General features: G+C 52.8%; 1 protein-coding gene across 1 annotated transcript in view; it reads left to right on the plus strand.

Annotated features, from left to right (window-relative positions):
• SIPA1L3 (signal induced proliferation associated 1 like 3) overlaps nt 1–26,843 on the plus strand; it is a 211,652-nt gene that overhangs the window by 179,467 nt on the left and 5,342 nt on the right. Inside the window, exons 15-17 of the mRNA XM_081807589.1 lie at nt 3,787–3,905; nt 5,570–5,997; nt 18,668–18,890. Coding sequence (XP_081663715.1) covers nt 3,787–3,905; nt 5,570–5,997; nt 18,668–18,890 — 770 coding nt within the window. The remainder of the gene's footprint in view (nt 1–3,786; nt 3,906–5,569; nt 5,998–18,667; nt 18,891–26,843) is intronic.

Raw genomic sequence — 26,843 nt, forward strand, 5'->3', positions numbered from 1 at the left:
CCCCCAGAAATCAGGGCAGTCTGTTTAGAAATCATCCTGAAGCCTAGAATTTGCTGAAGACACAGAGACAAGGTAGTTCAGGGTGGGGAGAATCAGGCACCATGACAGACGTGGGGAATTACCCAGATCAGATGATAGCAATCCTGGGAACAGCAATATGATTCTGCACACATGTTAGATGCCCGGTGCTGTACTAGGTAATCCCCGTGCCCTCTTATTTAATCATCTCAGAAATGCGACAGAGTGGGCACTTTCTACGGCCCCATTTTAGAAATGAGGAAGATGAGGCCCAGGAACGTTGTCACTGGTCCGAGGTCCCTGCTGGTGAGAGGCATGATTTGGATGGAACCAAGACCTGTTGGGTGCTAGAACCCCTGAGCCCCCAGCGTCCACAGATGCCACCCACAGCCCCTCACCTGCCAGGCGTGAGCATTTCTCAAGCTTCAGAGCACCTAGGTTGGGAAGGTGGCCCCTGAGTCACCAGCTGCCCCGAGTCAGCCAAATTCATGTCTGTCACGTGACAAGGGAGATCATTCCATCAGGAGAGCCAAGAGGTCACCAGGGGCTGGTCCAGAGAACCAGGGAAGAGCTCAGTATCAGGGCCTGCGAAGGGCAGAGCCGAGGACCCTGGGGCAGCCCAGGAGGAAAGGAATCTGGCCCTTCATCCCTCCATTCATTTGACATGTCGCTAATGATAAACACCAGCCTGGGTGTCAGGACACACAGTGGGAGCCAGACAGGCACGTTCCCTGCCTTCTTGAAACTGACAGGCTGGTGGAGAGACGGACAGCAGACGGGCACACAGTGATAAATGAGCACCATGAAGGCTGAGTAACAAGTGGAAACTATAACACAGTGCTGAGAGAAATGGACAGGTTTCGGGGGAATCTCTGAGCAAATCACATTTCAGGCAAGACTGGAAAAAGGCAAAGGAGTCCGCTGGGAGGAGAACATTCCGGGGAAAGAGAATAGTCAAGGTATACTGAGGTAGCAGCTGCGTGTAGGAGGAACAGTAAGGAGGCCGTGTGGCTGGAGAGGTGGCGGAGGCTGAAGTCGGAGGTGACGGGGCCAGAGCCTGTGGGGGGACTTTGTCCTTTGCTCAAAGTGGGACAGGGGCTCTGTCCTTCTGAGCAGAGGAGGGATGAGGGTTTCCGTGACACCCTATCATCTGATCTGAGCAGAGGAGGGATGACTCAGGTGTTTACAGGGGCCTTCTGGCTACAGATTCTTGTAGGGCGGGGACGCAGGTGAGGGAGATGGGCAGGTTCTAAATACAGTCGTTGGAAGGTAGAGTTGACAGAATTTCCTGATCCTCTATGTGGATACGGGAGACGGGAGTCGAGGGTGACACTGTGGAGCCACGTGGATTGAGTAGGAAAGACAGTGAGCGATGCAGATTTGGGGGAAGATAAGGAGTTGGCTTTGGCCACGTTCAGCAGGAGGCATTGGGAGGCAGCCACATACACGAATCTGAAGTCAGGAGAGGTCTGGGCCAGAGAGGGAAAGATGGGAGTCACCAACGTTATAGGTGGTAGTTGAGGCTGGATGCGGCTGCTACAGGGTTGGCTCTCTGTAGAAACATGGTCTCCAGCATGATCTGGCCACCTCCCAGGAAACCAGTACCTCCCGGGCCTGTGGGAGGCTCTACGGAGGAAAACCGTCTCCGGAGGTGGAGAAGGTAGAAGAAGTGGGCAGCCTCCCCGCCACCACATGGACAGGACACCCTTGACTGTGCCAACCAGGCTGTTCTCTGCAGTGGCCCTGAGTGCCCCGCCCAGCGTACCAGAGCAGGAACCTTCCCTGGCAGGAACATGGGCCCACAGTGCACTGGGGCTGCCCTGGAGGCAGCAGCCTGTGCTCGTGAGCTAGGCTCCAACAGGCCCTGTGGGAAGCTCAGAGTCAGCCACATGACCTCGGTGGTGACCTCATTTGTCCCAGCTTCAGGGCCCTCCTCTGCGGTGGACATACTAACTGTCTCTCCTTCCTGCATGGTATGAAGGTCCAGTGAGATCACCCCCACACAGCCCTCTCAGCACAGACCCCAGCCCATCATTAAGAGAATGATGATGGCTGTTTTGCAGGCACATACTCTTCATCGTTGCTAGTGTTGTCCCTGTTGGGGAAACACAGAGAGAGGGTGCAGGGGTGGACAGCACAAGTCTGAGGCCCTTTCTGTGTGACGTTGGACCAGGTACTTAACCTCTCAGAGTCTTGACATCCTTCATCTTTCGGAAGTGGTGTAATATCCACCTCGCAGTATTATTGGGAGGACTTGGCAAGGTAATGTGCGCAAAGCAGTTCTGGTATTACCTAACACAGGTCATGTGCTTAATGGTCATCTTTATTATCATTAATTTCAACACAGCAGTGATCAAAAGTGTGGCCCCTGGGGTTGGACCACCAGGGTTCCAGTCCTCTGTCCCTCTGTCCGTGCATTTGTGTTTGGTAGGTATTAACTGGTCCTCCACTGGAGCTGTACATTTTTTTTTTAAGGTCAGTTGCTGAGTTGAAGCACATTGACTACCTAGAAATGTAGTCATTTACACCCACACCAGCTGTCCCAATTTTAAACCTATCTTACCTGGTTCCAACAGCAACTCCACTTGTGGAGTTCTGGCCCAACACAATCCCACGCTTGCTCAAGGCTGCACATAGAGGAAAAGCCACCCAAACATTGTCGTAAGGAAGAATTAAAAATAACCTAAATGTTCCTCAGTAGGAAGCTGGTTTAAAAAGTGACATCCAGGGCGCCTGGGTGGCTCAGACGGTTAAGCGTCTGCCTTCGGCTCAGGTCATGATCCCAGGGTCCCGGGATCGAGCCCCACATCGGGCTCCCTGCTTGGTGGGAGGCCTGCTTCTCCCTCTCCCACTCCCCCTGCTTGTGTTCCCTCTCTCGCTGTGTCTCTCTGTCAAATAAATAAATAAAATCTTTAAAAAAAAAAAAAAGAAAAAAACCCCACAAAAGTCTTAAAAAAAACTAAGGAAGGGCACCTGGGTGGCTCAGATGGTTAAGCGTCTGCCTTCGGCTCAGGTCATGATCTCAGGGTCCTGGGATCGAGTCCCGCATCAGGCTCTCTGCTCCTTGGGAGCCTGCTTCTCCCTCTGCCTCTCTCTCTCTCTCTCTCTCTCTCTCATGAATAAATAAAAAAATCTAAAAAAAAAAAAGTGACATCCATTCACATGATGGAATGCTATACAGCCATTAAAAACAAGGTAACTTTATGTTCAGTTATGTGACGATGTACTATGATGCTATAAAGTGAAAAGCAAGTGTAAGTGTAATGTAAAGTGAAAAGTCACATTGTAGGACAAGGCTTAGTGTGATTCCATTTTTGTTTAAAGAAATAAGTTATGCACATTTAGGCAGCAAAGGATTGCTACCTTGTGTACATAAAGAACGCTACTCGCCAATAAGATAAAAGACATCAATCCCCTGGAAAAATAGGAAAAGGAAATGAACAGGTAATTCACAAAATAGAAAATTCAAATGGCCAGTAAGGATGAAAATGTGCTCAACCTTCTCTGGGGGTGACGATGGAGGGGTCCTAAGGCTTCAACGAGTTAACCCATGTAAAGCACTAGGATAATGTCTGGCACATACTAAGTGCCTGGTAAGTATTTCATTAGTGAGTGTTGTTCTACCCCAAGACAGAAGTTGATGGGGTCATGGTCCTGTGTGAGCTGAGCAGAGGGGTGGGACCATTTTTAGGGCCAGATTCCTCAGGTGGACTCAGGCCAGGGCCTGAGTCACCTCTAACCACTGATGTGTCTCCTGTCTTCCTGCAGAGCCTTTGTGGCATGTGCCTGCCCAGGCCCGGCTCTCAGCCATGGCTGGAAGCGGTGGGAGCAAGCACGCCTCCAGGCAGGACGCGGCAGGAACAGATTCCCCCAACAGGCATTCCAAAGTGAGTCTGGGCCCCGCCTGCCTAATCCTGGGGAGCCAGGGCCTCAGGAGCCAGCTGCCTCGCCTCCCTGACAGCTGTGGGCTGGCCAGTTTCACCGGGGTGTGGGCCTCTGAACGCCACACATGAGCATGTGCTCCACCTTCGCCTCCTCCACTCTAGCAAAGGGGCTATAACTGCTTGGTCTGGAACCAGCCAGTGAGCCTCTTTCCACATGGTGATTCTGGAACCCAGGCTCGCTGTCCCTTAGGGCCTCAGAGCCCTCTGCTGGGTCCCTGCCTCTTTCTGGCAGATTGGGGTGGGAGCAAGAGAGGATCGGCTGGGAAGTCTCTATGGCCCAGGCCTGGAAATGGCATAAATCATTTCCACTTCTATCACACTGGCCATTACATATGAAAACTCCATCACGTGGCCACACCGCAGCGCAGGGGAGGCTGGGAAACGTAGTCTGGTGTGCCCAGGAAAAGGAAGTGGTTTTGGTGAGCACTCGGCAGTCTCTCTGCATCCCTTCATTCAGCAGGAGTTTGGTGGGCACTTACCACATGCTGGGCCCTGGGACCACAGTGGTGGAGCGGACAGATGAGCCCCTGTGCTCACAAAGCTGACATCCCAGTGGGGGCAACGAGCAGGAAGCAGATGAACACACATGTTCTGTAACAGTTCTGTAGGAACTGGTCTTTGCTATGAAAGAAAACCAAAGCCCAGTTCAGGGAAGAGAGAGCATCAGGCGCTGCTGCTTTAGGGTGAGGTGGTCAGTGAGGGCTTCTGGGGAGGGGACTGAAGCCCTGAGTGAAATAGGGGGCAGTCCATGAACACACCTGAGGGAAGAGCCTTCCAGGCGGAAGGAGCAGCAGGTGCCAAGGCCCTGAGGTGGGGGTAGGTCTGACCCACGCAGAGGAAAGCGAGGAGGCCTGTTTGGCTGCAGCAGAACGATCAGGCGGGAGGGGGCAGATGAAGTTAGAGGCCAGAACATGGGGCCAGACTGCGCAGAGCCTCAGGGAGGACCCTGGTTTTTCCGGTGAGTGAGATGAACCACAGGAAGGTTCTAATCAGGGAAGGGACATGAAATGGTGCATGAAATGTTCACAGCCTCCCTCCGGCTGCATGTAGGGAACAAACTGGGAGCCGGAAGACCAGGGGGGAGGCTGTTGCCGTGGTGCAGTGGGGGGTGGTTGGTGGTGGACGGGCCCAGGCTGGAGCCGTGGAGGACTGGAAGTGGCAGGTCCTGGGTCCCCTTTGAAGGTGCAGGCCACAGGATTTGCTGTGGGGCTGGACATGGGTGTGAGAGCAGAAGCAGGGTCCAGGGTGATTCCAAGACTCTCTTGTGGGGCGGCTGACAGGATGGAGGTGCCTTTACTGAGGCAGGGAAGAAGCGGATCCGGGAGGGAAGGCCAGGAGCGCAGCTCTGTATGCGTTGAGCTTCCGCTGTGGGCGGCACCTTGAATGCGTAAGGTCGTGTATCCCTCTGAGCAGCCCCATGAGGCAGGGTTATCACCCACCCAGCTTTACAGATGTGGAAAATGAGGCACAGGAGAGCTGTGTCATTCACCCAAGGTACCATGGCCAAAAGTGAGGGAGCCAGAGCTTAGGTGTGGGGAGGACGCCGGGAGGGGAGGTCCACGCCCCGGCTGTGGAGTCTGGGATGACACACCCGTCTCGCCTTCCAGGGGGAGCCTCCGTACTCCAGTCACTCCAGCAGCAACACCCTCTCTAGCAACGCATCCAGCAACCACAGCGACGACCGCTGGCTGGACCCCCTGGACCCCCTGGAGCCGGAGCAAGACCCCCTCTCCAAGGGTGGCTCCAGCGACAGTGGCATTGACACCACCCTCTACACCTCCAGCCCCAGCTGCGTGTCCCTGGCCAAGGCGCCTCGGCAGGCCAAGCCACACAAGCCCCCGGGAAGCATGGGCCTCTGTGGGGGCGGACGGGAGGCCGCTGGGCGGTCCCACCATGCAGACAGGCGGCGGGAGGTCTCGCCGGCCCCCGCAGTTGCAGGCCAGACCAAGGGCTACCGCCCGAAGTTGTACTCCTCAGGCTCCAGCACCCCAACGGGCCTGGCAGGGGGGAGCCGCGACCCGCCCAGGCAGCCTAGGTAAGCCACTGCTCCTTACCCCGGTCCTTCGGGGAGCCCTGACCACCGTCTCATCCCCCCGCAGTCCCGACATTGGGGTTCCCCTCCCTAGATACAGGCTCGCAGACGGGTGTGCTTACACACTAGTTTGCTTCCAAAGTCGGGAGGCTCGTGGACCACCCGCTACTGCCCATCGTTCAGCCCTCGGGTACCCTGGGTGGAGGGCAAGAAACCCCTGGCTGTCTGCTTCATCTGTCTCTGGTGCGCTCTGACCCTGTTTCTCTTTCCTTCTCTCTCTGCTTGAGACTAGTGGTTTTATGCTTTCTGAGGGTAACTGAATGTGTTAGGAGAGTGCATTTGGTTGGCAGTAACAGGACATCTGACCCACAGTGGTTTAAACAAACAGAGGTTTCCCAGTCCCCTGATGGGAAATCCACAGAGGGCAGAGCCAGGCTAGGACAGCAGCTCAGGGAGGGCCTCAAGGCCTGGACCCCGGTCTTTCCTGTGTCACCATTCTTATCATACTAGCTGCAGCTTCCTCGTCTGACATAGCCGTGGTGCCCTTGGAGGGCATGGGGCCAGAGAACAGAGGAAGATCGCTTCTTATAGCTCCCTTTCTCTGGAGAAAGCAAAAGCTTTCCCAGAGCCCTTTGAGCAAGCGGTGTCGCGAGGAGGTCTGAAAGACCACGGTTTAGTCTGCCAGCTCCTAGAGGGCCGTCGAGCACAGACTGCAGGATCCTGCTCGGAGTTCCTGATTCAGTAGGTCAGAGCGGGGCCTGAGAATATGCATTTTGTTAAGTTCCTGGTGGATGGTGATGCTGCTGGTCCGGGGACCACACTTTGAGAACCACTGGTGGCCAGGCAGGCAGGCAGGGGAGTAAGTGAGAAGGAACTGGCATTGGTGACCCATCAGTCTGGGGCCTGGACCGCATACGCTTTCAGCATCGGATGAAAGCCGCGAACCATCTCCCAGAAGAATGCACGGGGGTGGGAAAACGCTTCTGCCCTCACAGGGCTCACGTGGTTCTGGTACGTGTGTCCCCTCGAGGTCTGCGACCCCAGGCAGGGATTACGCTGCTGCCATCCCTGGTGCAGACCCCGGAGGGGCCAGCCCAGGACCCTGATACGGGGGGGGGGGGGGGGGTGTCGGGTGTCCTCCTCTCCTTTGGTTTCCTGATGCCTTTGCCAGTCCTCAGACCTACGGCCTCTCTCCACACAGGACTCCTGCCCCCAGGCAGTGGCCTCAGGCCTTGACCACAACCTACAGTGGCCTTCGTCCGTGTCTCTGCAGAAATAGCTGTGTTTTTTAAAAGGCAAAGCAAAAATGCCCCAAACAGTACTTAGCCTGTGTGTGAAGCATTCTGATGTAGTCTCATCTGTTGAGACCGTGAATACATCTCAATACCTCCTTAAATGATCTCTTGACTTAGCAGTGGTTCTCTGACAGATTTGGAAACCACCGTGTTTGAGAGTGCTCCACCCCCTTGCTCTGGTCCCCAACCTCCCTGAATCAGGGGTCTCAGGGCACAAGATGGAGAGGGCACAAGTCCCAGTGAGCTTACTTAGGCCCTGGCTCAGCCCACCTCCCCACACAGGTAGTTCTCAATCATCTAAACTCTCAGACTTTTGATCAGCTCCTTCGTCCATTCATTTATCCATCTGTTTCACTCACAGATAATTTCTTAGGGATCTGTTGGGTCACAGACGCTGGGGTGGGAGCTGGAGAGAGATACTGAGCAAATGCAGACGAGTCCATCAGGCCATCACTGAGACAAATGTCAAAGTGCACCCACCCAGAAGGACTCTGCACCAGGAGAGTCCTTGGTGCCACGGGGGTCCCAGGTCTCAGTTCTCCTAGTCCCTGTGCTGGGCATGGGACCGTGTTAGTGAATCTGAGCAACTGTAGGGTTTTGAAATCTATGATATAAAGGCAGCAGCGCTGGGGAGTAGACTGTGGCTGAAGCCAGGGGGTGGGTATAAAATTACCCTGTGTCTGAGAGAAGGATTTGCTGAACCCAGAAATGAAGGGAATAAAATGGGAGAGGAGCCCACTACAAAAGAGGGGCCTGTGGTTGGGAGCGTTAATTTGCATACAGACAATTGATGCTAATTGCAAATCATTCTTATCTACTCATTAAGCTGCTTCCCGAAGTTTTCTCCTAGGCAACCAGGCTGTAGTGTGGAACGGCATTTCCCAAAATGGGGTGCTTGAGGTGATTTGGGTGGTACAGGAGGAAAATGTGTTTTTTTAAATGGATATATGTTTGCTTTAATGAGTATTAGGAAAATGTTCTCTGCCAATCCCCTGCTTTTACAGATATGGTCTTGGACAAGCTAAGGAAAAGAAAATTAACTGAGTTGATTTAAAGAAACATCTGCCTGGTAGATGAGAGGATGGACCTCCTCCGGGGTTCAAGCCCTCCCTCTGCCTTGCCTTGGCTGTGTGGCCTTGGGTAAATGACTGAACTTCTCTGGGCCTCAGTTTCCTCGTCTATAAAATGGGGGGATGCATTGCATGCCTCTACCTCCTAGGGATGCGATGAAGACTGAATGAGCTAATGATTGTAGGGCCCTTAGGACAGTAGTGGGCAGTAGACCCTGAGCCTGCTGTCATTGAAATCACAGGGGATTGTTCTAAAACGAACTAAATCAGAATGTTTCTCCCGGGCCATGCCTATAACAGGCAGTGCTGGGGACAGCACAGTGACTTGAGACAGCCCCAGGCCTGCCCTTTCGGGGCTCAAAGTCCAACAGGGGAGACAAGCCCTTCCCCAGAGAGTGGTAGCCCGGAGTGGGCAGTGTCCGGGTGAGGGAAGCACCTGGGATGTGGAATCCTGAAGGAGGGGCCAGACCCCATCGTGGAAGGGGCTTTCCTAGAACAGGAGGGTAGAGTGTCCCAGACAGAGAGGATGTGCAAGTCCCACTGTGGGCCCCACTCTGCTGGCCCTCCCCCAACCTTACCATCTCGGCAGGGGAACCAAGTTCCCAGACGGTCGCTGGGCACCTGCGCCCCGAGAGGCCCACGCGCACCTCCACTGTCAAGGCCCCAAGCCGCCCACCTACCTTGTGCAACCGCTGCCCTTAACCTGCTTGCTTGGGCTGAGCTGCGGGGACAGCCTGCTGCCCAGCCTCGGCTCCTCGAGGGCAGGCATGCGCGCCCCACAGCTGCTCTTGGCTCTAGTTCCCCAGTACTTTGTAACGGAGCCCCCCGTGTTTGTTCGCACAGCGAGTGCCCCGTGTGTGCCCGGCCCCTGCTGGGTGCTGCGGGCGCGCGGGGCCCCTGCTGTCCTGACACTGACCAGATACCACGGAGACAGCAGGCAAAGAATGATAAAAGTAATGACTGGATTGTGCTAGGGGAAGGCCTGGGGAGAGAAGACCACTGGGGTCTGAGGGTGGATGTGGGGCAGGGCTGGAGGGAATGTCTGACCTATAGCCTGAGGGGCAAAGGGAGTTTCCCTGAGGAGGGGTCATTTCCAAGATAAAAGCAACAAGGAGGAGGGAGCAGGTGAGTGGTTTCTGAGGGGCTGATGATATATTCTTGACCCAGGGTGCAGTTATATGGTGTCTGCTTTGTGACTATTTCTTAAGTTATACGTATATGTTTTGTACACTTTGCTGTACGTGAGCTATGTGCAATTAAAAAAGAGAGAGAAAGGGGCACCTGGGTGGCTCAGTCAGTTAAGCATCCAACCCTTGATTTCAGCTTGGGTCATGATCTCAGGGTGGTGAGATCTAGCCCTGCATCGGGCTCTGTGCTCAGAGGGGAGTCTGCTTGAGATTCTCTCCCTCTCCCTCTGCCCCTCCCCACTCTCTAAAATAATAAATAAATCTTTTAAAAAGAGAGAGAGAGAAAGGAAAGATGGGATGTGGAGAGGGTGTCCGTATGAAAGGGAGCAGCATGTGCAAAGGCCCTGAGGTGGAAAGGAGGGTGGATGCCGTCAGGTCACTGAACCACACGCTCCTTGGCTCAAGGGTAGAAGCTGAGGGGGCAGCTGATGGGAGGTTTTTCGGGAGGTCAGCAGGAGCCAGACCACACAAGGCCCTGTCAGCCACATTACAGAATTTGGATTCCATCCTCAGAGCTATGGGCAGCAAACAAAGGTTTCAGCAGCAAGGGTAGTAGAGGCAGATTTATGTTTTGAAAGATGGTGCTAGAGATGGGACTGGAGGCAGAGCATCAGGGATGGGGCTGAGGCTGAGATGAGTGAGAAGGAAGGGACCTGGGCCGGAGGACGGAGCAGCTGTGACTGTGTCAGCAAGTGGCTTTGCTAGGACATAAGGAGGGAGGGAGGCACAGGTCTGGGATGGTGCCAGCGAGCTGAGAGTCAGGAGGCTGCTGCAGACAGGGAGTGGTGAGGTTCTTAAGAAGAGGAGAGCGGGGCAGGCCCAGCCCGAGAGGAAGGTTATTCTTATCACTAAAGCACCCACTGTGTGCCGGCGACTTCCAAACATGGTGACATGGCAGGGAACAGAGGTGTTTCTCTTGTGGAGCTGACATTCTCCCGGAGAGAGAGCAAGACAGACTGACAACTGAGCAACCACGTGATCTCACTATGCCGGGGGCTGATAAGGTCTGGGGAGAAAAACCCAACAGGACGGAGAGCCGGGAAGGCCTCTCGGAGGAGTTGGTAAGGGATTGACCTGGGTAGAGGAAACAGCAAATGCCATGACCCTGAAGGTGAACTCATCTGCAGTGCTTAAGAAATGGTCAGGTGGCCAGAGAGGGGGGGAGCAGACAGGGCAAAGGGGGGAGAGTGGCAGGAGGTCGGTTTTGCAGGGTAGGCCAGAGCCCGGTTCTGGGAGGCTTACCAACCACAGTCAGCCGCTGGGATTTGGCTTGGCTCTGAGGGACGTTGGGAGCCATGGGAGGAGTGCGAATGCATGATCTGACTTAGGTTTGAAAAAGATTACTCTGGGGGGAGAAAAAAAAAGATTACTCTGGACAGTTTGAAGGATGGAAGGAGTTGAGTTTACCCGCAAAACTCGGGGACTGCCAGGAGAGGGATGGGTCAGGCCGTGCCCGAACAGGGAGACACCCGCCCCCTCCCTCCCTGTGCTGCAGCCCTGCCACGGAGGCCTGTAGCGGCTTGTGCCCATCGATGATTTCAGGGACTTCGCAGACGCTCTCCCCAGACGTTCGTCATGGGAGCCCAGCTTCCAGGCACACGGCCAGGCGTCAGCACCCGCTGTGGGCACCGCAGTGGGCCGAGTGATCCCAGGCGGGCAGCCACCTGGCCCCCCGCCCTCTCCTGAGGCAGCACACGCTCCAAAGCTCCCTAGGTTTCCAGAGCAATTTGTCAGAGCTGTGAAGGGGCACTCAGAGGCCCTCGGCTCCACGGGGAGCTGCCACGGCCAGGCAGGAAGCACGTGGTTTTGCTTCCCCAGGCTAGGCTGGGAGGGAGTCCCCGGGGTACCGTTCTGGGTACACGACCCTTAAAGGCAATGCGAGGGCCTCAGGATCCACCGGGGTCACGCATGACAGAGACCCACTTGGAGAGTCACAGTCAGTCTGGGCATGGAGCCCAAGCTCTCTCAAAGAAAGTGGGGAGCAGTGTAAAGGCCCCAAGGCCAAAATGTTTCTAGCTGGAAAGAGTTTCCCCGCGGCTGGAACCTGGTGAGTGGGAGGAGTTGAGGGCAGAGGGGGCCGGCCAGGTGGCGTGGGGCCTCCTGGGCAGAGGGGAGGACTCTGACTCTACCCTGAGTTAGGCAGAGCCACAGAGAGTCCTGGGCAGAAGAGGGCTGTGATCCGACTCAGGTGTTCACAGGCTCCCTCTGGCTGCGTGTGGTGGGGGGTGGGCAGGAGGAGGTTGCTGCTGTGATGGGCATGGGGTGGAGGTGATGAGCACTGATTGGATTCTGCATCAGTTTGACCCCATGTCCTACCCTGGAGCATAACTCCAGCCACAGGCAGGGACTGGTTCAACTCTCAAGGCCATGCCAGACACCATGTCAGGCCGAGAGGGCAAGGTTGGTCCAGCAGTTAAGGCCAAGCAGTGAGGGGTATGGTGGGGAGCAGTGTTATTTCCGGGACTCTGGCCTCAGACTACCAGTGTCCAGATAACAGCTCCACAGCTGTCCCAACTCTGTGATCTCCGACAAGGCTCCTTAGTTTCTCTGAGGCTCAATTTTCTCATCTGTAAGATGGGGTTAATAATAGGATCTGTGGTCTCTGGCTGCCAGAATGAACCAACATCATGCATTTAAAGTACTTCGCACGGGGCCTGAGACGGCGCTGGGTCCAAAAATATCCCCCTGCTGCTAGGTTTCGTTTGCACTTACCACGTATTTATCGTGACTGCCGTTGTCCTTGAAAGTACAGGCTCGTGGTTAAAAGCAGGGTCTCTTGAGCCAGACTGGGTTTGCATCCTGGCTCCATCCCCTACCAGCTGCATCACTCGAGGCAAGTTATTTCATCTCTCCGGGCCTCAGTTTTCCCACTTGAAACCTGGGGCTGGTGTAGCTCCTGCCTTGTGGGGTTGCCAGGACGATTAATGAAGGGACGCCTGGAAGATGCTTAGTGCAGGGTCGCTCCATGCTCACGGGCTCCGCATAGCCAGCGCCGTCCCTCCCTCCCAAAGGCTTGTCGCCCACCCGGGGCCACCCACCGAGACTGGAGTGTTGAACGTGTGCATGCAGATCTGGCTTCTCCAGCCAGCCCATGGTTTTTTCAGCTTTTTTCGGAAGCCACAAAAGCTTTTCCTCGCACAGAATCCTAAGTGCTCCCTGAGACAACACAGATAAGCGCGTCGCCTCTCCGGGTGCAGGTGGGATGGGAGTGCAGGCACACCACATCCATTCACAACTTTGCACACATGACCTCCAGCGGTGGTGCTGCTGGTCCCTCGTTTCTCGGAGGAGGGGACAGGCTCACTGAGGGGAAGGGAGCCTAGCTAAGGTCGCACAGTGTGTCGCTCAGAGCTGGGGTTGGAACCCCAGGGTCAGGTGAGTGGTGCAGCCCGCGTTCTCGTCCACCGCACGGTGCTGCCTTGTTTTTCAAGTCCTGGCTGAGGCCCGGGGAAGGCATCTGTCCATGTCGGTGCTTCAGAAAGGGATCGGTAGGTGGGGTTAAAAACTCCACCCCGGACTGGGTACCTGGGCTCATGGTCCACGGATGTGTGGGAAGGGGCGCCCACCTCAGGGCTGGGTCGAGAGACACAGCATATTCCGGGGGATCGTTCTGTGTTGAGGCCATACTGTGTGCGAAGGACCATCTACTCCTGAGTCTTGGAGAAGTTGAAGATAGGGACACAGTCAGGGGCATGCCTTTGGCTACAAGTAACAGAAAAGCCCAGCTCAGCTGAAGCAAGTCTGTTCTCTCACGGAATGAAGTGCCAAGTTAGGGAGGGCCCCAGGACTGGGTAATGTATTGACTCAAAGACCTAAGTTCTTTCTCTGTTTTGTGTCCTGCCTCCATCAGCCTACAGGCTGGTTCCCCTCCATCTCAAGGTGGCAGTCCTTCACCCAGGTAGTCACGGTGTCCAGTGGAGGAGAACGTGATGTTTTCTGCAAGTGTTTTTTGTTAGCGAAGAAAGCTTGCCCAGAAATCACCCAGCAGACAACCCATAGACGCACTCCCTGACATCTCACTGGCCAGAAATAGGTTACAGACCCACCCATACCCCTCCCAGCAAGTGACCTCACTCAGTCAGGACTTGCCCCCTGGGCTGGGTGGTGTCAGGTCACCTCCCTCAAGCAAGGGATGAGTAAAATCAGCCTCTGTTTACAGGTTGAGGGGGGATTAGGCCGACACCCACAGTGTCTGCGGCAGCGCCTGAGGAGGGTCCAGCGCATCTCGAAGGAGGCAGTGGATGGAGCCTGCTGGTAGAGGCAAAGGGCGTTTGTCTTTTCCCCTTCCTTCTTTAATCATCTCTTGTTTTTTCAGCTCACGGAAGCTGAATGAACGTGCCTGATGGCCAAGTAGAGAAATGTAAAAAGGTTAAAATCACTAGCGATAGATTCATAGAGTGGACCCCCTGTGGCCATTAAAGAGAGGGGGCTTGTGTGGACTGACACGGACAGATCTACAGAATATATTGTTACGGGGAGAGCAGGGTGCGCAGCAAGCTTATCATACGCGGCCATTTATTTTACAAAGAAAAGCGGGAGGGGCGCCTGGCTGGCTCAGGTCATGATCCTGGGGGTCCAGGATTGAGCCCCACCTGCATCCCGCTCCCTGCTCTGCTTCTCCCTCTCCCTCCCCCTGCTGCTCCCCCTGCTTGTGCGAGCGCTCTCCCTCTCTCTCAAATAGATAAATAAAATCTTAAAAAAAAAAAAGTGGGAACCATACACACTCCCTCTCACACCCGTGTGCTGTGTGTGCCCAGGCTGTCTGCTGAAGAAAGGATGGGTCTCGGTTGCCTCAAGCAGGGAGACCAAGGTGTCAGGTACACTGCCTTTTTCCCCTGTACCACCGGTATGGTTTCATTGGACTTGTGTTCTGCCCATGTTCCCCTCATTACTCCCTCCAGAGATCACCAGTCTGTGCACACTTCCCCAGAGATTTTCCTCCAGACCTGCACCAGCCCAGTTCTTTCAAGCATTTTTGACCGTTACCCAAAACGGGGGAAGCACTTTATGTTACAATCCCGCACAGACATCCAGAATGAAGTTTCACAAAACGTTGATTATCCTTAACTTACCTCACATCCTGTACACCGATGTTTTTTATTCCTATCTGTCAGGCTTGGGTGTTTTTTCTCCCCTTAATAATGGTCAAGAGCCAGTAAAATGGTTTAATGACCCACAGTTGGGGAAGAAAAAAAAAACTACGGTTGTAAGAAAGACAAAACAAAAAAACCCCAATAATCCTACACTCTTTGTGCATATATAAAAAGAAAGAGCAGAGTCATGCCTTTTTCCCTGCCTGTTTCCACTCAAACATCTGTCCTTGTTTATAAGAAACCTACCTCATTCTTTGAACTGGCTGCATCATTTTGTTTCAGTTTTTTTTAAAGATTTTATTTAATTGAGAGAGAGTGAGAGAGTGCACGAACCAGGGGAGGGGCCGAGGGAGAGGGAGAAGCAGACTCCCTGCTGAACACTGCACGGAGCCTGCCAGAGAGGTGCGGGGCTCCATCCCAGCATCCTGGGATCATGACCTGAGCTGAGGGTAGTCGCTTAACCAACTAGCCACCCAGGCGCCCCGAACTGGCTGCATCATTTTTGATCATCAGGGTGTGCTTGGAACATCTATTAATCCCCTGTTAAAAGACACCCAGGCCAGGTCTAACTTCCTTTCTTTCTTTCTCTTTTTTTAAGTTTTTATTTATTGTCTTAAATAATCTCTACAGCCAACATGGGACTCAAACCCACTGCCCTGAGATCAAGAGTCACATACTCCTCCTACCAAACCAGCCAGGCGCCCCTAACTTACCTGATTACACACAGCACTGCGGTGACCATCCTTGTATGTGCCCACAAGTACTTGTGCAGGCTTTTCTGTGGCACAGATTTCTGGGAGGTCAGATGTTAGACTGATGCTACTCATCCTTCAGTTCTTGGCTCAGCTGCCGTTGCCTCCCTGGGGAGGCCTCCTGATCACCCTGAGGTCCATTCCTCGTGTTATACGCTCCCTGGCTCCCTGGGCATCCCCCCACCAGTTTGTAACCGTGGCCCCATTAATAGATGTTGCTAAATCTTAGAAGGCATATCTAGTCAGAGCTTGCTTCTTTTAATCCAGTCTGACAATCTTCTGTCTTTCACTTTGGGTGTTGAAACATTCACATTTAGAGAAATCATTGATAACAATTGAATTTACATTCCCCATTTTGCTATTTTCCATATGGTTACTCTCTTCTTGCTCTGTTCTTCCTTTTTTTTTTTTTTAAGATTTTATTTATTTGAGAGAGAAAGTGAGAGCAGGGGGAGGGGCAAAGGGAGAGAGAGAATCTCAAGCTGATTCCACGCTGAGCATGACACAGGGCTCAATCTCATGACCCTGAGATCATGACCTGAGCCAAAATCAAGAATCAGACGCTTAACCAACTGAGCCACCCAGGGCCCTGCTCTGTTCTTCCTTTACTGCCACCTTTTGTGTTAAATAAATTTAGTGTACTGTTTGGATTCCTCTTGATTTTTTGACCATATTTTTTTAGTTATAATATGCATCTTAACAGTGTAATTTAGATCTAGTAACCTAATTCCAATAAAATATAGAAACTTTTCTCCAAAGGCGCCTGGGGGGGCTCAGTTGGTTAAGTATCCAACTCTTGATTCTAGCTCAGGATCATGAGATCAGGCCCCCGCTTTGGGCTCCCTGCTGAGCGTGGAGCCTGCTTGGGTTTCTCTCTCTCCCTCTGCCCCCTCCCCCACCTCTCAAAAAGAATTTTTTTTTTTTTAATTTTAAAGAAAGAAACTTATCTCAGTATAGCCACATTCCCTTCCCTGTCCTTTGTGCTATTTTTTGTCATTTTATTACATTCGAATATGTTATAAGCCGAACAATATAGTGCTGTTCTTACTGCCTTTTACAATCTTATGTCTTTAGGGAAATTAGAGAAGAAATAAGGAAACATAAATCTATAGTCTTATTCTAACCCACAAATTTACCGTCTTGGACCTTTCATTTCTCCATATAGATTCAGGTCACCATCCAGAGTCATTTTCTTCTTTCTTCTTCTTTTTTTAAGATTTTATTTTTAGGGGCGCCTGGGTGTCTCAGTTGGTTAAGCGGCTGCCTTCAGCTCAGGTCATGATCCCAGGGTCCTGGCTCCCTGCTCATCGGGGAGGCTGCTTCTCCCTTTAGCTTGCTCTGTCTCTCAAGTAAATATTTAAAATCTTTCTTAAAAAAGATTTTATTTTGGTGGCGCCTGGGTGGCTCAGTCGTTAAGCATCTGCCCTCGGCTCACGTCATGATCCCAGGGTCCTGGGATCGAGCCCCGTGTTGGGCTCCCTGTTCGGCGGGAGGCCTGCTTCTCCCCCTCCCTCTGCCCCCTGCTTGTGTTCCTTCTCTTGCTGTGTCTCTCTCTGTCAAATAAATAAACAAAATCCTTAAAAAATAATAAAATAAAATTTAAAAAAAATAAAGATTTTATTTTTAAGCAATCTCTACACCCAATGTGGGGCTTGAACCTGCAACCTGAGATCAAGAGTCGCACTCTCCGTGGACTGAGCCAGCCCCGTGCCCCTGGAGTCACTGTCTTTCAGCCTGAGGACTTCTTTTATTAATTTACCAGGCAGATGAGCAGGCAATCAATTTCTCCGTCTGTTTATCAGGGAATATTTTTATTTTACCTTCATATGTGAAGGATATAGTTTTGCTGGATACAGAATTCTTGGCTGGTGGTTTGTTTCTTTCTGCACTTTGAAAATATTCCATACCATTGTTTCAAATACGAAGTCAGCAGTTAATTATATTGATGCTTCTCTGTATGTGATGAATCCTTTTTCTCTTGAGGTTTTCAAGGTTTTTATCTCACTGTTTGACTTTGAGCTGTTTTTCTGGATATGAATGTCTTTGTATTTACCATGCTTAGGGCTTGGGGAGCTTCTTAGCTGTGTAGGTGAATTTTTTTCATCAAATGTGGGGAGTTTTCAGCCATTGTTTCTTTAAATTGTTCTTCTGCCCTTTTCTCTCCTCTCCTTCCAAAACTCTCGGTGCACACATGTCCGTATGCTTGATGCTGTCCCAAAGATTTTGGTATGGCGGGAAGGTCCTTAGGCATTGAGCTGGGCAGGAGGATGGCAGGAGCCCCAGCCAAAATGCCACAGATTCCCTCTTTTCTCATCTGATGTGCAGCGGCTTTTCAAGCATAGATGACTCTCAGATTGTCGTATGCCCTTGGTCAATGGCCAGAGTGCCGAAATGGTTGTTTTGTAAATCTTGTGCTTCGGGGGAGAGGATCTGCCGGTCTCCTCATTTGATCATAGTCAAAAGTCCCACCCCTTCCTATTGTTAAATTGACCATCAAAAAGCATTTATTGACTTAAACCCCAAAGGCATCAATTTTCTCATTAAATGCCTCTCACTTGAAGTGGAATTGGAATTTTATTTAAAAGTTTCAAAAAGTCACTTTGTCTAGGGGAGTAAACAGCTGGGTCCCCAACTGTTGGGTTCTGGTTAGCAGCATGAGGTTCATTGTAGCACGAATTCCATGGGAATCAAGCATTTGGGATAATGAGCTGTGGTTTTAGATTAGATCAGCAGGAACGTTGTCTGATGTATAGCAGGTACTCCACAGTATTTGAATGAAAGGGCTCCTTGGCAAGCTCTATTTTAAGGAAAAAAAAAAAACTTACAGAACAATATATTAATGCGATCCCATAACAACATAAAATTTTCCTCCTCCCCCCACCAAAAAAGTTCCTACCTCCCTGATCGTACTCAGGTGTATATTTGTAATGCATAGGAGAAGGGAGAGAGGGAGAGGAAGAAAGTGTAAGCGAGCGAGAGAGCGAGCAAACTGTAAACCATGGATCTCTCTAGAGACGAGCAGGTAGGACCCCCACCTTCAGCTACGTAGGCTGTGCCCAGGAGATAGGGAATCTCGGGGTGTGTCCACCCAAAGGTGGTGACTTTTGTAGATTCCCACAGAGGCATAGAGGGCATTCCTGGGGTGGGACTGGGGGCCGTGTATTTGTATCTCTGTTGTGTGAAGGAACTCTGTTGTTTCCCAAGAGTAAATTTAAACAGATCGCTTTGGGGAAACGGGGAATGGATTCAACTGTTTCTCTTGTTTTTACTCTGCAGTGACGTGAGCTCGCGGGCTGGTTACCCCGCTCAGGTTTACAAAACTGCCAGCACAGAGACTCCTCGACCCTCACAGCTGGCGCAGTCCAGCCCCTTCCAGCTCTCCGCCTCTGTCCCCAAGTCCTTCTTCTCCAAGCAGCCCGTACACAGTAAGCACCCGGCGGGATGGAAGAGGACAGATGAGCCCCCGCCACGGCCGCTCCCCTTCACCGACCCGAAGAAGTAAGTGCTCAGACCCCCAGCGAGGTGCTGCAGGAACCGAGCCAGGCGTCTCTGGGCACGGGGCGGGGTTGGTGACCCCTCACTGGCTCATTTGGCAGGGTGCCGTGGGTACAGCTGTGGACAGAACACCCTTAGTTGGGGGGTCAGAGCGTCCCTTGGCGGCCTGAGGGGCACAGCTTCCAAGGAGCTGCCGTGCCGGAGATGGGGTTTGGGGGAGGCGGAGCAGGATGGAGGCCGAGGAGGAGGGGGGCTGGCTTCAGGATGGATATGCTTAAACGGGAGCAGCCGGGGTTGGCTGGCAGACCGAATGTGGGCTGCGGGGAAGGGTGAGGTTGAAGAACACCCCAGGTCCCGTAACCGGAAGGGCAGACTGGCCTTGAGCTGAGATGGGGACTGAGCGAGGAGCAGGCTTGGTTGGGGAAGAGCCCCCGAGCTCAGTCCCGGGTGAGTTGCGTTCACGAGGCACAGAAGCCATGAAGGAGGCGGTTGGGTCCGGAGTCTGGAGCTGAGCGGAGAGGGTCAGGCTAGAGAGGGCAGTTGGGGTGTTGTCAGCACAGAGGCACGAGGCTGGAGGCACACCCAAGGCCAGGAGTGTGGGTAGAGAGGAGGGGGAGGTGCAGGACGGGACCAGAGAGCCCTCAGTGTCCAGAGAGTATAAGGAGGGGCCCAGGCGAGCGTGTGTCCCGGGAGCCCAAACTTGATGGGCTGTGAGCCTCATGGAGGTCCCTCAAGGGTGCAGGAGAGAAGGGGAGGGCAGAATTGGAGGGAAACTGTGTGCTCCGCTCGTTTGAGTGCGGAGAGGCGAAAGAGAGGAGAGGAATATGCATTAGGGAAGGATTTCTGTTTCACGTTAGGAGAATATGGTATCTTGTATTTACTGAGTACTCACTGTATACCAGTCTCGGTTCTTAGCTCCTGTAGATGTGAATCAATTCCCTGAATCCTCACAACAGGTCCGTGAGGTGGACCTGTTACTCACCCCATTTTACAGATAAGGCACAGCAGCCGGTAAGGGATAGAGCTGGTTCCGGGGGAGGCGGATTCTGCCCTCCTCCATCCGGTTCTCTGTAACGTCTTTCATGACCTGGATGGGCCCTTCAAATGTAGGGGTGACAGAGCTCAGAAGGAGAAAGGTGTCAGGAGAGAGAAACTGGTCCCTGCAGATGTCGGCAGGCGAGCCTGGGGAGCTCACACCAAGAATCCAGTTCACAAACATCACTGGCAGCCCCAGGCTCTGAGCCTCTGCTCCTGATCGGAACCTCCAGCGGCTTCCCCCACTCCGGGGATGGATGATCCAAGCACACCGATGGTACCAGGTGTTCGTGTGGCTTGTGCTATGCCCACACTCCTGCCCAGACCCTGCACAATCGGCCTCCTCTCCCCCTGCCCTCCCCTCCTCCCGCGTTGCCCCTCGCTCTCTCTACTACACCGGCCTCCGCTTTCCTCCTGTTTGCCAAGGCCAGGCCAAGCTCGGGGCCAATGTAGGGGTTCTCTAATGGCCTGAGTGTTCTTCTCCCAGATTTGCAGCCATCTCAGGGCAGGGGCTTGGTCCGATGCCACCTCCTCAGATGGGCCTTCCCAGCTGTATGTACCCCCGCCGTCACCCTGTCACTTTCTCTGTTCCCCTGAAAGCAGGCACCGCTGTCTTAGTCACAAGACACCTGCAGGCTGCCTGGCGTTCTGGGTGCTCCTTCGGTGAACGCATGAGTCACGCATCTCGTTTTGATCTCGCTGCCATACAACCCCGTGAGATCTGCAAGGCCCCCACTTTTTAGGGTAGCCAGAGGGGCAAGCCCTGCAGGCCCCGTTAGGCTCTTCCACGTGGCAGCTGACCTGGCCGTCCTTCCCCCGGGTGCGCGCTAGACCCAGTGTGTCACAGTTCTGGAGGTCAGACTTCTGAGATCATGGTGTTGGTGGGGTTGGTTCCTTTTGAGGGCTGTGAAGAGGGATCTGTTCTGGCCACTCTCCCAGCGGCTGGTGATTCCTTGGCCTGTAGATGCATCTGCCCATTCTCTGCCTTCATCTTCACACGGCATCCTCCCTACATGTGTGTCTCTGTGTTGACATCTCCACTTTTTATAAGGAAACCAGTCAGTGGATTCGGGTCCATCCTAATGGCCTCAGTTTGCTTTGGTTACCTCTGTAAAGACCCTATTTCCAAATAAGGTCACACTCAGATACTTGGGGTTCGAACTTCAACATGTTTTTGGAAGGGACCCATAACACCACCTCTCAGGTCTTAACACAGACATGCCATCGTCCTTGGGGAAGCTCATTCAAGCCCACACTGGGCTCACCTTCCACTGACTGCATGCTTCTTCCCTGCCCCGGCACCTGTCCCAGGGCACATCAGATCCTTTTCCTAGCGGCTTGCCTCCTCTGTCCCCCACAGTGAACTGAGAATTCTGGGGGAGCAGAGATACTGTGAGCCCCACCCAGGGCCCAGTACATAGTACGTGCTCAGAAAATATGCCTGGACATATAATAACCCTAAACAAACAAAAAACCCCTTTTCCCCATGATAAGAATTCAAACAAGACTTTTTATAGGTGTGTATGTATGTTTGTTTTAAAGATTTTATTTATTTGAGAGAGGAGCATGAGCAGGGGGAGGGGCAGGGGGAGAAGCAGACTCTCCGCTGAGCAGGGACACCCCCCCACACACACACACACACAGGGCTCAATCCCAGGACCCCAGGAACATGACCTCAGCCAAAGGCAGCCACTTAACTGCCTGAGCCATCAAGGCACTCCTGGATGTGTATGTTTGTATAAACATGTAAACTAAATATATAAAATATATCAATATATAAATATAATAAAATATTTAGGACCACACATAAAATAGTTTCATGGCTGCTTATAATATTCAATAATTTAGTTATAGATACGTTTTTTTAAAGATTGTATTTTTAAGTAATATCTGCTCCCGACATGGGGCTCGAACTCACAGCCCCAAGATCAAGAATCACTGAGTCAGCCAGGCGCCCCATATAGATACATTTTTTAAAGCACATGTGGAAGATAATATGTTAATTTAGAATTGCTTTTGTCCACATACTCCCATTTCATAAAGCTGTTTTATTCAGACTCTCTATGAGCATTTTGGAGATAGTGTCTTTTTCATTGTTAAAAGATCCTTCTGAGTCACCTAACCTAGTTTTCCAAAAACATCATCTTCAAGCTAAATTATTTGAGGTTAAACATACTTTTTTTTTTTTCCGTATATGAAGCTGTCACTGAAATTTTATCCCAAGGCACAGGAGCTCATTTGCATAACTTATTTACCTACGTATATTAATCCCTACTTTACCAAGTCCTGTTATAAGCCCTTCACCTACATTGACTCATTTAATCCTCGCTATAGAACAAGGAGATGCAAGTACTTTGCCTCCCATTTTTCAGATAAGAAAAATTGAGGTACAGGGGCGCCTGAGTGGCTCAGTCGGTTAAGCGTCTGCCTTCGGCTCAGGTCATGATCTCAGGGTCCTGGGATCGAGCCCCGCATCGTGCTCCCTGCTCAGCGGGAAGCCTGCTTCTCCCTCTCCCACTCCCCCTGCTTGTGTTCCCTCTCTCGCTGTGTCTCTGTCAAATAAATAAATAAATAAAATCTTTAAAAAAGAAAAGAAAAATTGAGGTACAGAATGGTTATGTCACTTTCCCAGATTCACTTGGTTAGTTAAGGTTCATCAGTGCAAATATTGTGCTTGTTGGTTTTGTGATTTGTCCCCCAGGGTCACCACATATTATGACCTTATTCCCCACCCCCACCAGGAGTAATTCCCAAATCTGTCTACTTTCTTTGCTTCCCTTGTCATTGATACCAGTCAGGGACGTCTAACACATCCCACGGAGAAATGCTAATGGCCTCATCCAGCACAGTGGTGCTCCCTTTCCGCCAGACTGCTTGGCTGGGGCTATACAGACCTGGCCCCAGTGATCCTCCAGCAACCCCATAGAGGGATCCTGTTCTTACCCCCATTTCCAGATGAGGAAACTGAGGCACAGTTAGAAGCACATAGCCAGGTCCACAGCCAAAAGTGGCAGAGCTAGGATTCGTATCCAGCAAGGTAACTAACAGCATCTCATCATATGAAAGACCCAAGAAGGACTCCTGTCCAGGGCGGTGACTCCTATTTCCTGAGGACTGATTTCTTGGAGGGGACAGTCTCCTCTGTATTGGGGCACATGCTCTAGTTGGCCAAACGACAGTAAGCTAGTGAAGAACACAGAATCTGTGCTCTGTCTCCCACCCCCAGACCTTCTGCTGCAGGCCCCTGGTCAACACTTGGGGAGGGACAGGCCAGCACCTCTGCCTCAGGGGACGGCCAGACAGCCCCATTTTGGCCACTTTGTCCCAGGACTCATTAATTCATTGGCCTGCCTTCTTCCAGCCATTAGAGGGCAGAACAGCGTGGGGGTCAGGATGGAGATCCATTGGCTGCTTACCCCCACCTTAGCCCCTCAACTTCCCTGTCTTTAACCTGGAATGACAGCCATCCCTAGCTCCAGGGTTGTGAGGATTTAGTGAGTTAATCCATTCGAGGCCCCAGCACCACCTTTGAGCTGCCAGGGGCTTAGCAGGTGAGGGTGTGACTGGGCCCACAGGTTTCCCTTCTGACAGGAGGGGCCAGGCTGGAGCCCGGCCGGTTGGGAGGTGGAGCAGGCAGCCCTCAGCCCTCCTGGGCACCGCCTCCTCAACGGGCCAGTCTCGGCCGGGCTGCAGGGCTGGAGATGCCCCTAATGGGCTAGTGGTCACTGGGCCACCCTGAGAAGCCTCCTTCACAAGGTAGGCACAGCCAAGAACAGGCCACCGCTCTTCCAGATAATGGCCCTACACTTCTCTCTGAGTGTTAAACCAGTCAGCCACACAACGTAGGGTTGTTGTGAGGTACACGTGCTTAGGCCCCACTGGCCCCTGGCCCCGCAGACTCCGGGCCCAGCAGGGAAGAAGCAGAGCCTCCTCCAGGAATGGTCTCTGTTGCCTTTAAGTGTGGAGTGGTGGATGGGAGGGCCAGCCCCCGGGTCACACCTGAGGACCCAGCCCCCCCAAGCGTCCTCCTGCAGCGCCACCGAGGGGGTGAAGGGAAATCCCGTGTGTGAAGGCCACCGGGGCCAGGGAGCGCGTGAGCACAGAGGTGACGTGAGGATTTCAGCGAGTCGTAGGGAAACACCCGGTCACTGTCGGCTGGGCTGACAGGCACTGGTGTCTCGTGGTTGGCACCTTCCATTCCAGCTCCTTCCTCAGATTTAGGTCCAGCTCCGTGCAGCCACGGAAGGAGCGGCGGGGAGAGGCCTCTCCCCAGCATCCCCACCCCATAACAGGGCAGCCCCCCTCCTCAACGGGCCTCTCTCCCAGCCATCCCTCCAGGAATATCCGCCTGCCACCTGAGGTGCAGCCCTGCTCTGTGTCCTCACCAGCCACGTTGGCACAGCCCCCGGCCCAGAGAGGCCGACAGTGGTGCTAATTGGCTTAATTAACTTGGCCCTGAGGGAGCTGCCCCAGTTGGAGGCCAGAGCCCAGAGTCAGCTGGGGACAGGCCCAGCCAAGTCAGAGCCATCGGTCACCGTCCATCTCAGGCCCTGCTGTCACAGGAAGAAGGAGTCGCTGTTGTCTGGGGGGACCGTACTGCAGCGCTGCCTTTGTAAGTTGTCTGCCCTTGTTTTCTGCTGTAAGTGGTGTCATTCCACAACACGGCCAAGTCCAAGTTCAGGCAACGCGAGCAAATCAGAGGTGATGTCTGGTGCTGTCGGGCAGACCCCGGAGAGAAGGCACATCTTTCCGGTGTGCTCTTCGTTTGTCTCGTGAAAGGTAAACCCTGGCCAGGATAAAAACCGAACTAGTACCAGAGGGTTCACGGCACAAACCCAGCCTCTGTCCCTTCCCGGCCCCCAGCCGTCCAGCACCCCCCTCCCCAAGCACAGCCATGGCCTTCATTTCTTCCGCGTCCATCCCAAAGTGTTCCAACCGAGACGAGCCCGTGGGACCCCACGTGCTTCCTCCCTCACGCCCCCTTCCGTTGGCCAGTGTGGCTCCCCGTCTCTGCACATCTGCCTTTTTCACTTGCTCTTTCCTCTTCGTATCTCGGGGACAGTTACCATATTAGCACAGAGAAGGTGATCTCATCCTTTTGAACCGGCAGAGAGCAGTCTCTTTTGTCCTCCGGGTCATTAGGTTTTCACAATCATGGGGACCCGAGATCTTGAGAAAAAGGAAACAGGTCGGAATGTACAAGCGCAGTCTGGTTGGTTTTGTTACCCCGGAGTTAATGCCCTTTTAAATGATTGCTTAGAATTTGCCATTTAGAAACTACATCGGGAAATTCTTCCAGAAGAAAAAAATAAGAGCAAAAATGATTGATTTGACGCCCCAAACTGAATTCCATCATACTCTATTCCCTTTAGACACAGCCTGGTGGCGCAGTGAGAGAGTCAGGCCTGCCGCGGAGATGTGTGCGGGCTTGGGGGTTGGGGCAGGACCTTGTACAGGATGTCTCCTGGCGAGCCAGCCTCCCACCGCAGAATCTCGAATGCCCCATCCGACTCCCAGAGGTCCTGGGAGCTGGGAAGGCAATGTTAGCACATGAACACAAAATTAAACAGAACAGGGAAGAAATACTTGTGTTCTTTTGGCTTAACTTTTTAAAATATCTCTGTGCTTTTTCCTGCTTTATAAAAGTCATTGACACTTCTTAGAAAAGGAAGGAAGAGGGGCGCCTGGCTGGCTCAGTCAGAGGAGCATGCGACTCCTGATCTCAGGGTCGTGAGTTCGAGTCCCACATTGGGTGTAGAGATTACTTAAGTTTTTTTAAAAAAAAGGAAGAGAGGAAGGTTGAAAGGAAGGAGGTAAGTAGGGAAGTGGGTTGGTGGGTTGGTTGGTTGGTTAGAAGGAAGGTTGGCTCCGTGTGATTCGCGTTGAACAGCTTCTTCTGAGTGCTTGCAATGTGGCAGGCCTTGTTCCCAACACAGAACAGAAGGCTGCAGATGAGGTGAGAGTGGGACCACAAACACACAAGCGCCTGTGACAAACTGCCAGGAGATGAGCACAGTGAAGCAGCGCACAGGATTGGGTGATGGAGCACACCCGGGCTGGGAGGGGACACTAGAAGCTTGAGTGGTCAGGCAAGGCCTCCCAGAGGAGGCAACATTTGAGATAAGCTGGATAGATGAGAAGCTGCTATTCATGGGGAATGCTGGGGAGGGCAACTCCAGGCTGCCAGAAGAGCCAGTGCAAAGGCCCTGGGGCAGGACCGTGCCTGGCATGCTAAAGGAACATTGGGAGGCCTGTGTGGGAGGAGAGAAGGGCAGAGGCAGGGCGGGGCAGATTGTCAAGGATTTCACAGGCTGTGGTGAGGCACATTTTTGGAAAGCGAATCCCCCAACGTACCCTTCCTTTGGAGCTGAGAGTTTGGTAAATTTTAATACATCAAACTAGGCTATGTGTAAGCTTTGTTTTCTAAAAATGATTTCACACTGTACATACCACTTCTTTATTCCTGTGACATACCGGGGAGAACCTCTTTCTGTGTTAGGTGAACCAGCTCCACTTCTCTTTAATAGCTAGATGGCATGATTCCGTGGGGCCTCGCTCTTCCCCTGCTGGCCAATTCTGTGTTTGCTTCACGGACAGGACCCTATTAAGTGTCCCCATATACTTGGCACACGTAGGTTCACACGGCCCTTTCTGAAGGACACATGCCCAGAAGCAGATAGAGTCCCTCGGGCCGAGAGCATGCACGTTTGAAAGTGTTCCGCGGGAGGGCGCCTGGGTGGCTCAGTTGGTTAAGCGACTGCCTTCAGCTCAGGTCATGATCCTGGAGTCCCTGGATCGAGTCCCGCATCGGGCTCCCTGCTCGGCAGGGAGTCTGCTTCTCCCTCTGACCCTCCCCCCTCTCATGTGCTCTCTCTCATTCTCTCTCTCTCAAATAAATAAATAAAATCTTTAAAAAAAAAAA

Source organism: Leptonychotes weddellii, chromosome 16 (assembly GCF_054177405.1).
Source record: "Leptonychotes weddellii isolate Sample4059 chromosome 16, ASM5417740v2, whole genome shotgun sequence".
NCBI classification, from domain to species: domain Eukaryota; kingdom Metazoa; phylum Chordata; class Mammalia; order Carnivora; family Phocidae; genus Leptonychotes; species Leptonychotes weddellii.